Here is a 15949-nt window from a genome sequence, read left to right as displayed (position 1 = left end):
AACTTGATTTCTGTTTTCATATAGCTAAAAGATCTGGTGTGGAATGTATACATGGCTAGATTTAAGACGACTTCATGTTTTGGAGAATCTGATTCTATAAAACCTAAACTAATGGCTGACTACTCCCAGAAAAACTTTTATGGAAACTTATCACCCTTAGAAGTACATTCCTCCTGGGATACCTGGATGGCTCAGTTGGTTAAGCATCCAACTCTTAATTTCGGCTCAGGTCATGATCTCAGGGTCATGATCTCAGAGTCATGAAATCAAATCCTATGTTGCGCTCTGCACTGGACGTGGAGCCTGCTTAAGATTCTCTCTCTCCCTCTCCCTCTCCCCATCTCTAACAAAAAAGAAAAAAAGAAGTACATTGCTCCTAGATTTATTATGTCACTACCATCCAGATTGAGATATAAAATATTTCCAGCCTCCCAGAAGACCCCTTTATTTGCTTTTCCAGTCAATATCTCTACCCCAAGAGGTAACACTGTTCTGACTTCTGTCACCTTAGATTAATTACCTGATTTTGAAGTATATAAGTGAAGTTACATATACTCTTTTGTGTCTTACTCCTTTTGCTCAACATTTTCTCTTCAAGTGTCAATGAAATTATTGCATGTAATTGCTTACTTTCTAACCATTTAAATATATACATTTCAATAGGTCTTTGGAATTCTCTCCCCAAAAGGTAGGTAGTCCTCACCTTAGTGCAGTGTTTATCTTCAATGGTTTAAATCTCTACAGATTTACAGTGATTTTTATGGGGGTACTTGATATTACACATGTGATTGTGTGTCTAATGTCTAATTATATTCATTAGGAAGACCATTTCATCCCCCCCTTATTTTTTAAGCAAGCTCTACATCCAGCCTGGGGCTTGAACCAAGATCAAGAGTCACTTGCTCTACCTACTGAGCCAGCCAGGTGCACTCCTTCCCCCAACTTTTAATAATACAAGTTTAGATTGGAAGCATTATATCCAAAATGTTGAGGGAAGATTTGATATATGGTGGCAAATTTTTACCTAATGTTAACGAACTTTTTTTCCTTGTCTTTGTCAGTTCTGCAGAAGGGGCTAAAGGATAACTTTGCTGATGTCCAGGTCTCTTTGGTTGATTGCCCTGATTTGACTAAGGAGCCGTTCACCTTTCCTGTGAAAGGTAAACAATTTTTGCAATTCACTTTTTTCAGTCCTAATCTTTTTCTGAAATGAGAATTATTATGAAGGACCATCTTAAATTATCTACAAATAAAGGATATTGTCCCAAATTGTAGACTAAATCATGCTGAATTTCTGTGCTGTTTCCTTATTTTGAGCAAATTTCACTTTATACCCTTCTGGGAAAATATTGTTTTATGCACTTTTGTTATTATCACAGATCACATAATAGATATTCAGTAGCCTAGAATCCTTGATATCACATGAGAGTTTTGTTTTTAACTAACAAATTCCAGCTGTCCACAGGACATCTCCACCTATATATGCTAAAGACAACTTGAGGTCAGCGTGTCAAAATTTAGCTCATTGAAGTGACTGTTACGGAAACATAAAATTTTATGTTATTTATTTATTCAAGACCAGAAGGGATCTTAAAAGCCTTGTATTTGAATCATCTGTGAAATACTTATTTGCCAAGTGATCATCCAGCCAATGTTGTAAGAAGGGAAGTTAATACTGATTGAGTAAATATAATTTGTATGATAAACACCTATATTTGATGTTTTAATTTTTACAGTAATACTGCAAGGTAAGTACTAGCCTCAGTCTATAGATGAGAAACCCGAAGCTCAGAGAGGCTAAGCTCAGAGGTAATCATAAGCAGGATTCAAATCCAGGTGTATCTGTTTCAAAAGTCTGACCTTCTCCCATTATACCCTACTGTGATGAGCAATTTGAGATAAACACTCACTCTCACTTCCTCTTTGATTATGTAACTGACATCTTTGTTAAAAAGTAGTTTTACACAGAAATCCTGGACTCTGCTGCTTTCTCTGCCACGTATAGATTTCATTACCCTAGGTAAGCCAACTAATGTATTTGGCCCTCAAATATATTAAAATGGAGAGATTTGACTTTCATGTTCCTTTTGGTCTTTCCAGTTTAAAATCTTTGATTTTAAGTATACCTGTAAATTCTAGAAGTTTTGTGTACCAGATGGCAATTTCTCGTTGTACCTTGAAAGCATTTAGCATTATACTTTTTTATAGCCATGGTTCTTCCAATTATAAAAGTAATCTATTCTCCCCACTAAATAAGTAATTAATTAGTTGAAATAAAATTAAAAAATCAGAAAACACAGAAGAATACAAGGAAAAGAAAAAATGGTTAATCTTAATTCTGTCATCCAAAGAATTTTCTAGTCAATAATTTGTAAGCCTTTAAAGTGCAACACTAAGGAGCCTAGATATGTATGTTTATATATGAATGATCTTTCATAAATGTAGTTAGGTACTTTCTACATGAACTGGTCTTGCTGAAGTCACCAGTGACTTTGGTATGTTTACTAGTATTTTCTGATCTCTCACATATTTCATAGTACCCAGCCATTGATGCCTGACATTTTCCTTCCCCTCTCCTTGGTTCTTTTGCCTCTTCTTCCTTGGTATCTTTCCTAATCCCGTGTTCTTTCTTCCTTATTTTTCCTAGCTCATTTCTCTTTCTGGCAGGCTCTTAAATCCTGACATTTTCTAGAATTCTTTCCTCAGCCTCTTCTTCTATACAATCTTTCTGCATTTTTCCATCCACTCCTGTGGTTTTAAATTACTGCTTGGATACAAGAACTTGAAATCTGCACATCTCACCTTCATCTCTCTTTTTCTTAGCTATGGATCAGTAATTCCAGCTGTCCACAGGACATCTCTGCCTATATATGCTAAGGACAACTTGAGGTCAGCGTGTCTAAAATTTAGCTCATTCCTTCACCATAGTTGCTTATCCTCCCTTGTTCTTTTTCTTAATTTCCTCTTCTCCATCTTTACAGTTAACCATTTTTAGCTCATTACTTGTCTTTTTCCTAGACTATTTAAAATCGTCCCCCAATGGTTTCTTTCAACTTCAACATTACCAGTGGTGCCTGGCCAGCTCAGTTGGTAGAACATGTGACTCTTGATCTCAGGGTCCTGAGTTCAAGCCCCATGTTGGGGGTGGAGCCTACTTAAAATAAAAAAAGAAAAGTAAAACCCCAAAGCCAAAAAGACAACTTCAACATTACTATCACTTATGAGAAGGATTCTTATCCATGAGTAATTTCTGCTGATCCCATAGAAAACATTTCTAAAATCCCTAATTATAAATGGGATCTATAAAAATTTTGCACATCTACCCTCTGCATAACTGAATAGAGCAATTTTATCTACTTTACTTTGTAATAATGTTAGTATGAAACTGACAAGACCACTTTTTCTCAAACAAAAGGTAATTAATTTCCACTCTACATTTCAAAAAAAAAAAGAATGTACCTTTCCCAAATTGTGTCTAGCTGTACCTATGATGTTAATTAAAAATGTAAGTAGAAAGTTCCCAGCATCTGAAGTTATCTCTAATTACTTGCATTTCTATAAACAACCTTGGGAATAAACAACTTTGATTTCCCAGTATGGATTTCTGAAATAATTAATAACTCAAACAGCAAAATATTCTATATTAAAATACAATTTTAGGGGTGCCTGGGTGGCTCAGTCGTTAAGCGTCTGCCTTCGGCTCAGGTCATGATCCCAGGGTGCTGGGATCGAGCCCCACGTCGGGCGCCCTGTTCCTTGGGAGGCCTGCTTCTCCCTCTCCCACTCCCCCTGCTTGTGTTCCTCTCTCTCTGTGTCTCTCTCTGTCAAATAAATAAATAAGTAAAATCTTAAAAAAAAAATACAATTTTAGCCAACTCCCCCCACCAAAAGCACAGATTTTTAAAGGAATAGGTCATTACAGACTAATTCTGGAAATCTCATCCAATCCAAACTTTGGCTTCAATTCTAGCCTTGCTCTATTACCAACTTTCTGTTGCCTTTATGCTACCAACTATATCAAGTCATGCTTAGTTCTGACAATATTAGAAACACAAGTAGTTAGAATAGGATAGGGATCAGAGTTACTTTCATCTTCCAACCCCTGCTACTTGTAAAACTGTGAGAATGGAAAAGTTATATACTCTTAATAAATTAAATTAGTGCCTTCTGGCATGTTATACTTAAGTTAGATGTTTGCCTATTTTTAAGATGACTTTTTTTTTTAGGCATCTGTGGGAAAACTAGAATTGCAGAAGTAGGAGGTGTGCCTTACTTATTGCCTTTTGTAAAAAAAGAAAAAGTAAGTGTACTTTTACTTTTTACATTCACATAAAGATTATAAGAAATTGGGTTGATCCTCTTTTTATTATTAGAAGATCCATTGACCAATGTGGCAAGGAAGTGTTAATAGACTCAGTCAAAAAAAGTAAACCAAGAGATTTGTATGAGTTAATCATTTAAATAATATTTTTTCTTCTTGCATAGGTTTATGATATAAATAAGATTGCAAAAGAAATCAAGCTTCCTGGAGCTTTTATTCTTGGAGCAGGAGCAGGCCCATTTCAGACTCTTGGGTTCAATTGTGAGGTCAGCATACATATAATTATTTTATTTTATTGATTTGACATTTGGTTTACCTTTTTTCTTTTATTGCCCTATCAGAAATTATGCTTTTTGAATGAATTATAAATAAGCAATGTCATCTTTCTTTACAGATTTGATATTGTTTGATATAGGTTTGGACTATAGCATATGCTCTAACTATAATGGAGCACTGACCTGGAATTTCAGATTTTCTTAGGGTATACACTCAGTGTTAGATGAGTCTGAAGTCCTAATGTGGTCTGCTGAGACCATGGATTGTGAAAGATTTTAATCATTACACATCAGAGAATTCCTAGCTTCACTATAAATCTTTCCTTTTGATATGAGAACAGCTTTTGATCAGAAGATGAATGGAATAATTAATGATTTCATTAATTCCCTCTTTCAGACTAAATAGTGAGGACCTACCCCTGTGGTATGGTGATTATTTACAAAAGGTACTATTACTGTGTATGTTAGTGTATTTACAACATAAAAACATCACTGTTTCTTCACGTCTCTTAAATAGAAGAGTGAAGGACCTCTTCAGACTGCCCATCCCCTCACCTCTTCAGATGTGACCATTAGTCAATAGTCTTGCAAGTTCTTTTGTAGAAAGATTAATATAATTTACCTAGTGTTCAATATAGAAAAAAAAGTTTAAAATCTAAAGTCAGACATTTTAAAGCCCAATTTACAATGTTACAGAAACACTGTAAGAAATACTGTAAACATTTTATAAAATATTTTTTCAATTTTTTGATGTTTGTAAATCTTTAACATTTTGAATCACAAATTAAATATTTCATACTTCATGTTTTCTTACTAGGTCCTGAAAATAAAATATCTTAAGTCAAGGATAAGATATTTTGTTATGTTACTCTAATATTCTCTTTGCATATTGACGCCAGGGTTGACTAATTTACTTTTCTTATTTACTTTTCTTTTCAGTTTATGCCAGTTATACAAACAGAAAGTGAACACAAACCTCCAGTGAATGGAAGTTACTTTGCCCGTGTTAACCCTGCAGATGGAGGGTGCCTACTAGAGAAATACAGTGAGAAACATCATGATTTTGGGTGTGCATTACTGGCTAATCTTTTTGCCAGTGAGGGTCACTCTGGAAAGGTGATTTTTTTTTTTGTTCACAAAAACACAGTATTCTCCAAAAGTTCTCAGATAGCTAAAAAGTTGGACTTTTATTGCCACAAATACAGTTTTCTTAAGAAAAGTCAAAACTAGCTAAGTCAAATTTCTTTAAATAACCCAGTTATGAAAGATTACTATGGTACTATAGGCAAAGAGAAAGTCTTATTTAAAACTGAGGTTAGAATACTTAGTAAGCAAGAAAAAAAAAATAGTAAGGAATTTATTCTGAGGAATAAATTAAAATTGATTTTATATAAATAAATCTTTTATTCTGAGGAATAAAAGGTAACAGAATATTCATGTGGGGAGTGAGTTAAATACATGAGCCATTCAGTTGAAATAAATAGATAGTGCCTACCTGTAGTTAGTCTATAAGTAATCCATTCCTGACGGATCAGATGTTGGTTGACCTAGACAGAAATGGTGGTAGTAAAATGTTATAGAAAGGAGGAGGGAAGGAGAATTAATTCTTCACTTCATATTTACTTCCTCTTAGAACACAAAAAGATGATTACAGTGTTAGCAGTTGTGAGAACTCTCAGATTTTTAAATAGAGGTAGCTACTTTAGCTACTTTGGAAACAAGGTAGTGAATTAAAAAGACTTGATTAAGGAGTCCATGGATGGCTCAGTTGGTTAAGCATCTGATTCTTGATCTCAGCTCAGGTCTTGATCTCAGGGTTGTGTGTTCAAGCCTTGCGATGGGCTCCGTGCTGGGTGTGGAGCCTACTTTAAAAAAAAAAAAAAAAAGACCTGATTAAATGGAAGTAATACAAGTCCAGAATTTTAAGGGAAAGGAAAAAATGTAATCACTTTCTCTTCCCATCTGAATTACCAGAGGTTAACCCCTTTAAGCCAGGAATTCTCAACTTTTAACCACTTTAATATACAAAGATAAGAATCTCTAGAGCTCAGTGGAGGACTTCACTGTAACTCTAAGAGAGCATGAATAAGACTTATTAGAGTAAATGACAACTTATCATATATATAAAATATATATCATTGATCAAGACAGGATTGAGACATCTCACTCAACTCCTCTGTGGGTCTTCTAAGCAAATAATTTGCTTGATGGCATTAGATTATGTGTTTCACTTTGAAAGTTAGTCACATAGAATTTTGCAGCTTAGAACAATGGTATGCATATTTATGTTCTCTCTAGGTAATTGAGGTGAAAGCCAAAAGAAGAACTGGAAAACTTAACTTTGTGACTTGTATGAGACAGACTCTTGAAAAACATTACGGAGATAAACCTGTAGGGATGGGAGGCACTTTCATAATTCAGAAGGGAAAAGTGAAGACTCACATAATGGTAAGGGCCTTCGTGTATGTGCGTGCATGTGTATGTGGGTATGTATGTGCACATACTGAAGATCTTAGGATTTTTTAATATACATCGAGAATTCTACCCTTAGAGACACCTGAATACTTTTACTATGATTGTATTACTTTAAAACTTAAATGACAAACAATGCTTTAAATCACACTGTGAGAAAATATCTTAAGTAGGGTCCTTTTTCATGTTAATAAATTAGAACTTTCTTTTCATTGTGTTTGTTTTTAAGATCTAGAGAGATGTGAGTATAAGCCTTAGACATGGAATATCATTTTTATTGCCAGAATCCCAAACTCCATACATAGATTTTGCTATTAAGATGGTTGTGGTGGGGTGCCTGGTGGCTCAGTCAGTTGAGCATCCAACTCTTCTTATCAGCTCAGGTCATGATCTCAAGTTGTGAGATTGAGCCCAGCATCGGGCTCCATGCTGGGCATGGAGCCTGCTTGGGATTCTCTTTCTCCCTCTCCCTGTGCCCCTCAGCATCCCTCCCTCTCTCTCCCTCTCTCTCATTCTCAAAAAAAAAGATGGTTGTTTTGGGGAAAGGACTCATTATGAGAATTATAATCTTATGGGCTAATTGTACAAGTTTGTAAGACATTAAGAATGGAATATATATAAAGCAAGACCTAGGACATTCAGGTTTTAAAAAAATTTTTTTGGAATGAATGAATGAATAGTATAAAAGTCATTAAACTTAATTTCCTTTTCATTTTATCAGTAAAATCATCAAAAAATGTTTGGTTTTAATGTTTTTTATCCTGATAATTTTATTTTTTATTGTATTTTTAAAAATATTTTATTTATTTATTTTAGAGAGAGAGAGAGAGACAGAGAGCGCATGTGTGCGAGCAGAGGGAGGGGCAGAGGGAGAAGGAGAGAGAGAATCCCAAGCAGACTCCGTGCTGAGCGGAGAGCCCAACGTGGGGCTCAATCCCACGACCCTGAGATCACAACCTGAGCTGAAATCATGAGTTAGATGCTTAACTGACTGAGCCACCCTGGCACCCCATCTTGATAATTTTAAATGGCAAGCCAGCTGATTTTGCAAAGAAAAACACAACATTGTGAAAATACTTAATTTTCCAAATTATTAAAAACAGAATTATAGCTAAATATTTTTGTAAATACCAAATAATTATAGGAATTTTTTTTTAAGATTTTATTTATTTATTTGACACAGAGAGAGTGAGAGAGGGAACACAAGCAGGGGGAGTGGGAGAGGGAGAAGCAGGCTCCCCGCTGAGCAGGGAGCCCGATGCGGGGCTCGATCCCAGAACCCTGGGATCATGACCTGAGCCGAAGGCAGATACTTAACGACTGAGCCACCCAGGCACCCCTAATTATAGGAATTTTAAATATGCAAGTATACAATACTTCATTACTAACTACGGGCATACTTTGTTTTATTGTGTTTCACATTATTGCAATCCACAGATACTGCATTTTTCCTAAATTGAAGGTTTGTGACAACACTGCATCAAGCAAGTCTTTTGGCACCAATTTTCCAACAGCATTTGCTCACTTCCTGTCTCTGTATCACATTTTGGTAATTCTCGCAATATTTCAAACTTTTTCATTATTATATTTGTTATTGTGATCTGTGATCAGTGATCTTTGACATAACTATTGTAATTGTTTTGGGGCACCACAAACCACATCCATATAAGATGGACAACCTAACCAGTTGGTATGTTGGTATGTTTTGACAGTTCTACCAACCGGCCATTCTCCTGTCTCCGTCCCTCTCCTTGGGCCTTCCTATTCCCTAAGACACAACAATATTGAAATGAGGCCAGTTAATAACACTACAGTGGCCTCTAAATCTTCAAGTGAAAGGAAGAGTTGCACTTCTTTCACTTTAAATTAAAAGCTAGAAGTGAGGGGCGCCTGGATGGCTCAGTTGTTAAGTGTCTGCCTTGGCTCGGGTCATGGTCCCAGGGTCCTGGGATCGAGTCCCACATCGGGCTCCCTGCTCCGCGGGAAGCCTGCTTCTCCCTCTCCCACTCCCTCTGCTTGTGTTCCCTCTCTCGCTGTGTCTCTCTCTGTCAAATAAATAAATAAAATCTTTAAAAAATAAAAATAAAAACAAAAAAATAAAAGCTAGAAATGATTTAGCTTAGTGAGGAAGGCATGTCAAAAGCCAAGAAAGGCCAAAAGCTAGACCTCTTACCCAAACAGTAAAGTTGTAAATTCAAAGGAAAAGTTCTTGAAGGAAAATTAGAAGTGTTAGTCCAGTGAATACACAAATGATAAGAAGCCATATTGCTGCTGTGGTTAAAGTTTTAGTGGTCTGGATAGAAGATCAAACCAGCCACAACATTCCCTTAAGCCAAAGCCTAATCCAGAGCAATCCTATAAAAGGCTGAAAGAGGTGAGGAAGCTGCAGAAGAAAAGTCTGAAGCTAACAGAGGTTGGTTCATGAGGCTGAAGGAAAGAAGCTGTCTCCGTAACATACAAACAGAAGGAGAAGCAGAGCGTGCTGAAGTAGAAGCTACAGCAAGTGATCCAGAGGCCTAGCTAAGGTCATTACTGAAGGTGGCTACACTAAACAACCGATTTCCAGCGTAGACAAAACAGCCTGCTATTGGAAGAAAAACCATCTAGGACTTTCATAGCTAGAGAGGAGAAGTCAGTGCCTGGCTTCAAAGCTCCAAAGGACAGGCTGACTCTCCTGTTAAGGGCTAATGCAGCTGGTGACTTGAAGTTGAAGCCAATGCTCATTTACCATTCTGAAAATCGTAGGCCCCTAAGAATTATGCTAAATCTACTCTGCTTGTGTTCATCAATGGAACAACAAAGCCAGATGGTAGCACATCTGTTTACAACATGGTTTGCTGAATATTTTTAGCACACTGTTGAAACCCACTGCTCAGAAAAAAAGTACTCCTTTCATGCTCATTGACAATGTACCTGGTCACCCAAGAGCTCTGATGGAGACACACCACGAGATTAATGTTTTCATGCCTGCTAACACAACATCCATGCTGCAGCCCATGGATCAAGGAGTAATTTCAACTTTCAAGTCTTATTATTTAGGAAATATATTTCATATGGTTATAGCTGCCGTAGATATCTGGCAGCTCAGGGCAAAGTCGATTGAAAACATTCTGGAAAGGATTTACCATTCTAGATGTTATTAAGAACATTTGTGAGGGGTGCCTGGGTGGCTCACTTGGTTAAGCATCTACCTTTGGCTCAGGTCATGATCTCAGGTACTGGGATCGAGCCATCAGGCTTCATGCTCAGCGGAGAGCCTGCTTCTCCCTTTCCTCTGCCTGCCACTCCCCCTGCTTGTGCGCACACTCTCAAATAAATAAAATCTTTTTTTTTAAGATTTTATTTATTTATTTGACAGAGAGAGACACAGCGAGAGAGGGAACACAAGCAGGGGAGGTGGGAGAGGGAGAAGCAAGCAGGCTTCCCGCAGAGTAGGGAGCCCGATGAGGGGCTCAATCCCAGGACCCTGAGATCATGATCTGAGCAGACAGCAGACACTTAACAACTGAGCCACCCAGGTGCCCCAATCAATAAAATCTTTAAAAAAAAAAATTTGTGATTCAAGGGTAGAAGCCAAAATATCAACATAAATAGGAGTTTGGGAGGAGTTGATTCCAACCCTCATGGATGACTTTGAGCGGTTCAAGACTTGAGTGGAGGAGGTCACTTCAGATGTGGTAGATATAGTGAGAGAACTAGAATTACAAGTGGAACTGAAGATGTGACTGAATTCCCGCAATCTCATGATAAAACTTTACCAGATGAGGAGTTGCTTCTTATGGATGAGCCAAGAAAGTGGTTTCTTGAGGTGAAATCTACTCCTGGTGAAGATACTGTGAAGATTGTTGAAATGACAACAAAGGGTTTAGAGTATTACATGAACTTAGTTGCTAAAGCAGCTATAGGGTTTGAGAGGCTTGACTCCAGTTTTGAAAGTTCTCCTGTGGGTAAAATGCTACTGAACAGCATCGCATGCTACAGAGAAATCATTAGTGAATGGAAGAATCAATTGATGTGTCAAACTTCATCGTCTTCTTTTAAGACATTGCCACAGCCATCCCAGCCTTCAGCAACCACCACCCTGATCACTCAGCAGCCATCAACACTGAGGCAAGACCCTCTACCAGCAATAAGTTTATGACTTGCTGAAAGCTCAGATGATTGTTAGCATTTTTTAGCAATAAAGTGTTTTTAAATTAAGGTATGTACATTTTTTTAGACGTAATGCTACTGCACACTTAAAAAGCTACAGTATAGTGTAAACATCACTTTTATATACACTGGGAAACCAGAACATTCATTTGACTTGCTCTATTGCGTATTCACTTTATTGCAGTGGTCTGGAACAAAACCCACAATATCTCCAAGGTATGCCTGTAGTTACCATAATGTACATCATATCTCTAAAACTTACCCATCTTAGAACTGAAAAGTTTTTGTACCATTTGAGCAATACCTCATTTTCCCCACCCCAGCCCCTGGCAACCATGCTTCTAGTCTCTTTCTCTAAGTTGGACCCTTTAGATTCCAGTAAGTGATACCATGCAATATTTGTCTGCATGTGGCTTATTTCACCCTGTTCTCCAAGTTCATCCCTGTTGTCACAAATTGTGGGATTTCCTTCCTTTTTAAGCCTGAAAAACATTCCTCATATGTGTTTATCACAATTTTATATACATGCACACACACACACACACACACACACACACATAAAAAACAATTTCTTTATCCATTCATCCACTGATAGATATACCCAGAAGTGGGAGAAGTGGGATTACTGGATCATATGGTTCTATTTTTTGAGGAACTTTCATATCATTTTCCATAATGATTGTACCAGTTTACATACCTACTAATAGCATACAAGCGTCCCTGTTTCTCCACATCCTCCCCATCTCTTGTTTTTTGTTTTTGTTTTTTTTGATAATAGCTATCCTCACAGGAGTGAGGTGTGATATCTCATGGTTTTGATTTGCATTTTCCTGATGATGAGTGGATATGAGCACTTTTTCATATACCTTTTGGCCATTTGTATGTCTTCTTTGGAGAAATGTCTAATTCAGTTCTTTTGTTTTTTAATTGGGTTGTTTTTTTGCTATTGAGTTGTATGAGTTCCTTGTATATTTTGGATATTAGCCCCTTACTGGGTATATGGTTTGCCAATATTTTTTCCCATTCCATAAATGGTCTTTTAATTTTGTTGATTGTTTACAGTGCAGAAATTTTTAATTTGATGTGGTCCCACTTGTTTATTATTCCTTTTGTTGCCTGTACTTTTGATGTCAAATTTAAGAAATTATGGTGAAATCCAGTGTCATGAAACTTTTCCCTGTGTTTTCTTCTAAGTGTTTTATTTTAGCTCTTACCGTTAGGTCTTTGATCCATTTTGAGTTAATTTTTGTATACATATAAATTAAGGGTCCAGTTTCATTCTTTTGCACATCAATATCCAGTTTTCCCAGCACCATTTTTTGAAGACTATCCTTTTTCCATTGAATGGTCTTGATATCCTTACTGAAAATTATTTGCTGTATATGCAAGGGTTTATTTCTGGGATCTCTATTCTATTCCACTGATCTTTATGCCATTGTCACTGTTTTGATTACTTGTAATAAGTTTGATATCAGGAAGTATTAGACTTCCAACTTTCTTTTTTCTCTCAAGATTGGTTTGACTCTTCAGGGTCTCTTGTGATTCCATATGAATTTTACGATGGATTCTTCTCTATTTCTGCAAAACACTTCTTTGGGATTTTGATAAGGATGGCATTGAATCTTTAGATCACTTTTGGTAGTATTAACATCTTGACAATATTAAGTTCAATTCATTAACACAGGATATTTTTTCATTTATTGGAATCTTTTTATCCTATTTTTTTAAAAAGATTTTAGAGAGCGCACGTGTGTGCACATATACGAGTGTGGGGAGGGGGAAGGGAGAGGGAGAGAAGCAGACTCCCTGCTGTGCCCTCAGGCTCCTTGTGGCACTCCTTGCCACCCTCATAGTGGGGTTCCACAGGGGAAGAGGGCTCAAGGGGTCGATGGGGGGCTGCAGATGGGGCTTGAATAAGGACTTGATTTCCAGACTCTGAGATCATGATCTGAGCCGAAATCCAGTTGGTCACCCAAAAGACTGAGCTACCCAGGTGCCCCTATTGGAGTGTCTTTAAATTTCTTTCAGCAGTGCTTTTAGTACAAGTTTTTTGCCTCCTTGATTAAGTTTATTCCTTAGTATTTTATTTTTTTTGATGCTCCTACCAATTTCTAATGCCTTGCTTCCCCCTCCCCCAACCCATCTACCAGTAGCAGTAATGAGATTTAAAATTAGGATGAGGATATATTTCCAGGAAAACTGAGAGGCTATGAAAAATAAAAAGATAGTAATAGATTCATTCCTTCATTCATTCATTCATACATTTTAGCTTATACACTTGATTGGTGATCCTTTTGAAAACTAGGGTATGTAATTTGTTTTGATTCTAAAAATAATTAAATGTATAAGAAGGCTTAAATTTTTAACTTAATGAAGTTATATATAATTTTAAAAGTTTAATTCTCAATAATCTGTATATTTAGAATGATATTTTATTGTAGCCCACAGAATTTTCTTCCTGCCCATTGAACTCTGATGAAGAGGTGAACAAATGGTTGCGCTTTTATGAGATGAAAGCTCCTTTGGTTTGTCTGCCAGTTTTTGTCTCCAGAGACCCAGTAAGTTTATGTCTGTCTTCTATATTGCAGTGTCATACAGTGATAATGCTTAGTTTTTAGGATATTCTTTTGAAATTGGGCACTTTTGTGTTGTTATTTAAGAACTAGGATAGTCTCCAGAATTATCATGAAAGATAAGGGAGCAGGTGGCTAACCACCCCTATGTGTTAGGCTGGGCAGGTTTTACTTTTGAGGCACAGGTGTCTTATTTTATTTTATTATTATTTTTTTAAGGCATAGGTATTTTAAATAACACCCAAAGTCATATTATTAAATAGTAGAATCAAGACCAAGATTCAGGTATCCTATCTTATTTGTTGCTCATTATACTATCATTATAGTCTAATATTATACAGTAGAAAAAGATATAATATAGACCAATTCAAAGAAAGTATCTACCAGAATACTGACTAGTCATATTTTTTTGATCTAATGATTACATACATGTCTAGGAATTTATCCTCAAATATATTCAAAAGTATGTGAAATTATTAGTTAAAAGGTTAGTCATGAAAGCATTACTGTAATAGAATTGGAAATAATCTAAATGTCAGTTGGGAAGTGGTATGTAAGTACAATAGAATGCCATGTAGATGTAAAAGAAAGAGGAAGCTCTTCTATAATCTGATATACTAAGATCTCAAGCCTACTGTTAAATGAAGAAAAGTAGTATTCAGCACAGTATGTACAGGGTGTTACCATTTGAGTAAAAATTACAAAAGTATATATTCCTGGAAGGATATATAAAAAAACTGCTTACACTGGTTGCCTGCAAGGAAAAGGAGGAAGTAGTAAAGGCAGGAGATAGAAAGACATTTTAATGAATATATCCTTTTTCACCCTTTGAATTTTGAATTAAGTGAATATTTTACTTAAAAAAATAAAAACTATTGTAACATTAATAAAAAGGTCTCCCTCCCCCTTAAACAAATCCTATCCAAAATAATTTGAATACTGACAGATAGCTTGTCTGTTGTCCTAGGGGTTTGATTTGAGATTGGAGCACACTCATTGTTTTAGTCATCATGGAGAAGGTGGACACTACCATTATGATACTACCCCAGACACAGTGGAATATCTTGGATACTTCCTGCCTGCGGAGTTTCTGTATCGCATCGATCAACCAAAAGAGACCCATTCATTTGGGCGAGATTAAATCAAGTGAAACAGAAATAATTAACTAAAGCTAATTAATTAATGCATTAATTGATACTACTATAAAATCCAATAGAAATAATCTCACTACTTAAATCCCATTTTTTGGCCTTTAACTGAAAGGTATGTTGACATTTAAACTCTTTTATTTCATGGAACTATCTTAGAGATTTTTGGAAACAAATATATGTAATGAAAATGTTCTTCATTATTTTTTTATTCTTTAATAACAACAAAATCATGTGATTTACTCCTACTGTCTACTGGCAATAACTTACATTTGTATAACATTATTAAATTTTTCAAATTAGTCTCACAATTCCTAAGTGGATGTTTCTGGGTATTAGAAAAATAAGTGTTGCAAATGTTGATAGTTGTTGAATCTTAGTACTAAATTAAAAAACCATTTCAGAAATCAGAGTATACTTTTTTTCATGGAATAAGGTGGGCAGAGGAAGCAACTTTTCCCCTTTTGGTGGCGTTGAACCATACTCAGAAGTTTGCAGTTTGCCTTTCATAAACATTGGCAACTAGGTAGTAGGCCATGATGCCACTGCCTTTGTTTAGCTTGCCAGTTGGAAGCAGTTTGTACCTTATGGGTTATTTGCCAGAAGGAAAGGGAAAAGAAACAGCATCAAAATACAGCACTGAAGTGAGTATACTTTAATTTACAAGTGAAGCTATTGCTAAACATGACCACTGTCCTTTGTAAAATAAAAAATTATACTATTTTACTGATTGTAATTATTGAAATTTTCCCCGATATTCTTCTATAATAATCATTAGTCATAAATCAACTGTCTAATCTTAATCTTGCTAATGCTAACCATGTGTAAATTTAGGAGCTCTTTAATACCAAACACATACTAAATCTTCAAAAACTATTTTTTGATTGTCTTCTTTGGATGTTACCTATAACATGTCCTGTCAGTATAAATTCCTAAATGTTATTTTTAAATAAGCACGAGTTTGAAGCAAAAAAAAAAAAGAATAAAAATTTTATATTCACAGTATAA

General features: G+C 36.0%; 1 protein-coding gene across 4 annotated transcripts in view; it reads left to right on the top strand.

Annotated features, from left to right (window-relative positions):
• CUNH11orf54 (chromosome unknown C11orf54 homolog) overlaps nucleotides 1–15949 on the top strand; it is a 22014-nt gene extending 6065 nt beyond the window's left edge. For all 4 annotated transcript variants that reach the window (XM_073887139.1, XM_025894046.2, XM_025894047.2 and 1 more), the window contains exons 3-9: nucleotides 1062–1160; nucleotides 4227–4300; nucleotides 4486–4587; nucleotides 5536–5712; nucleotides 6895–7044; nucleotides 13662–13778; nucleotides 14761–15949. In XM_073887139.1, coding sequence (XP_073743240.1) covers nucleotides 1062–1160; nucleotides 4227–4300; nucleotides 4486–4587; nucleotides 5536–5712; nucleotides 6895–7044; nucleotides 13662–13778; nucleotides 14761–14934 — 893 coding nt within the window. In that variant the 3' untranslated portion in view covers nucleotides 14935–15949. The remainder of the gene's footprint in view (nucleotides 1–1061; nucleotides 1161–4226; nucleotides 4301–4485; nucleotides 4588–5535; nucleotides 5713–6894; nucleotides 7045–13661; nucleotides 13779–14760) is intronic.

The sequence above is a fragment of the Callorhinus ursinus genome, unplaced genomic scaffold, assembly GCF_003265705.2.
Source record: "Callorhinus ursinus isolate GAN/ISIS: 27379988/994484 unplaced genomic scaffold, GSC_fseal_2.0 scaffold76, whole genome shotgun sequence".
Lineage (NCBI taxonomy): Eukaryota > Metazoa > Chordata > Mammalia > Carnivora > Otariidae > Callorhinus > Callorhinus ursinus.
This window is presented reverse-complemented; position numbering and strand designations above follow the sequence as displayed.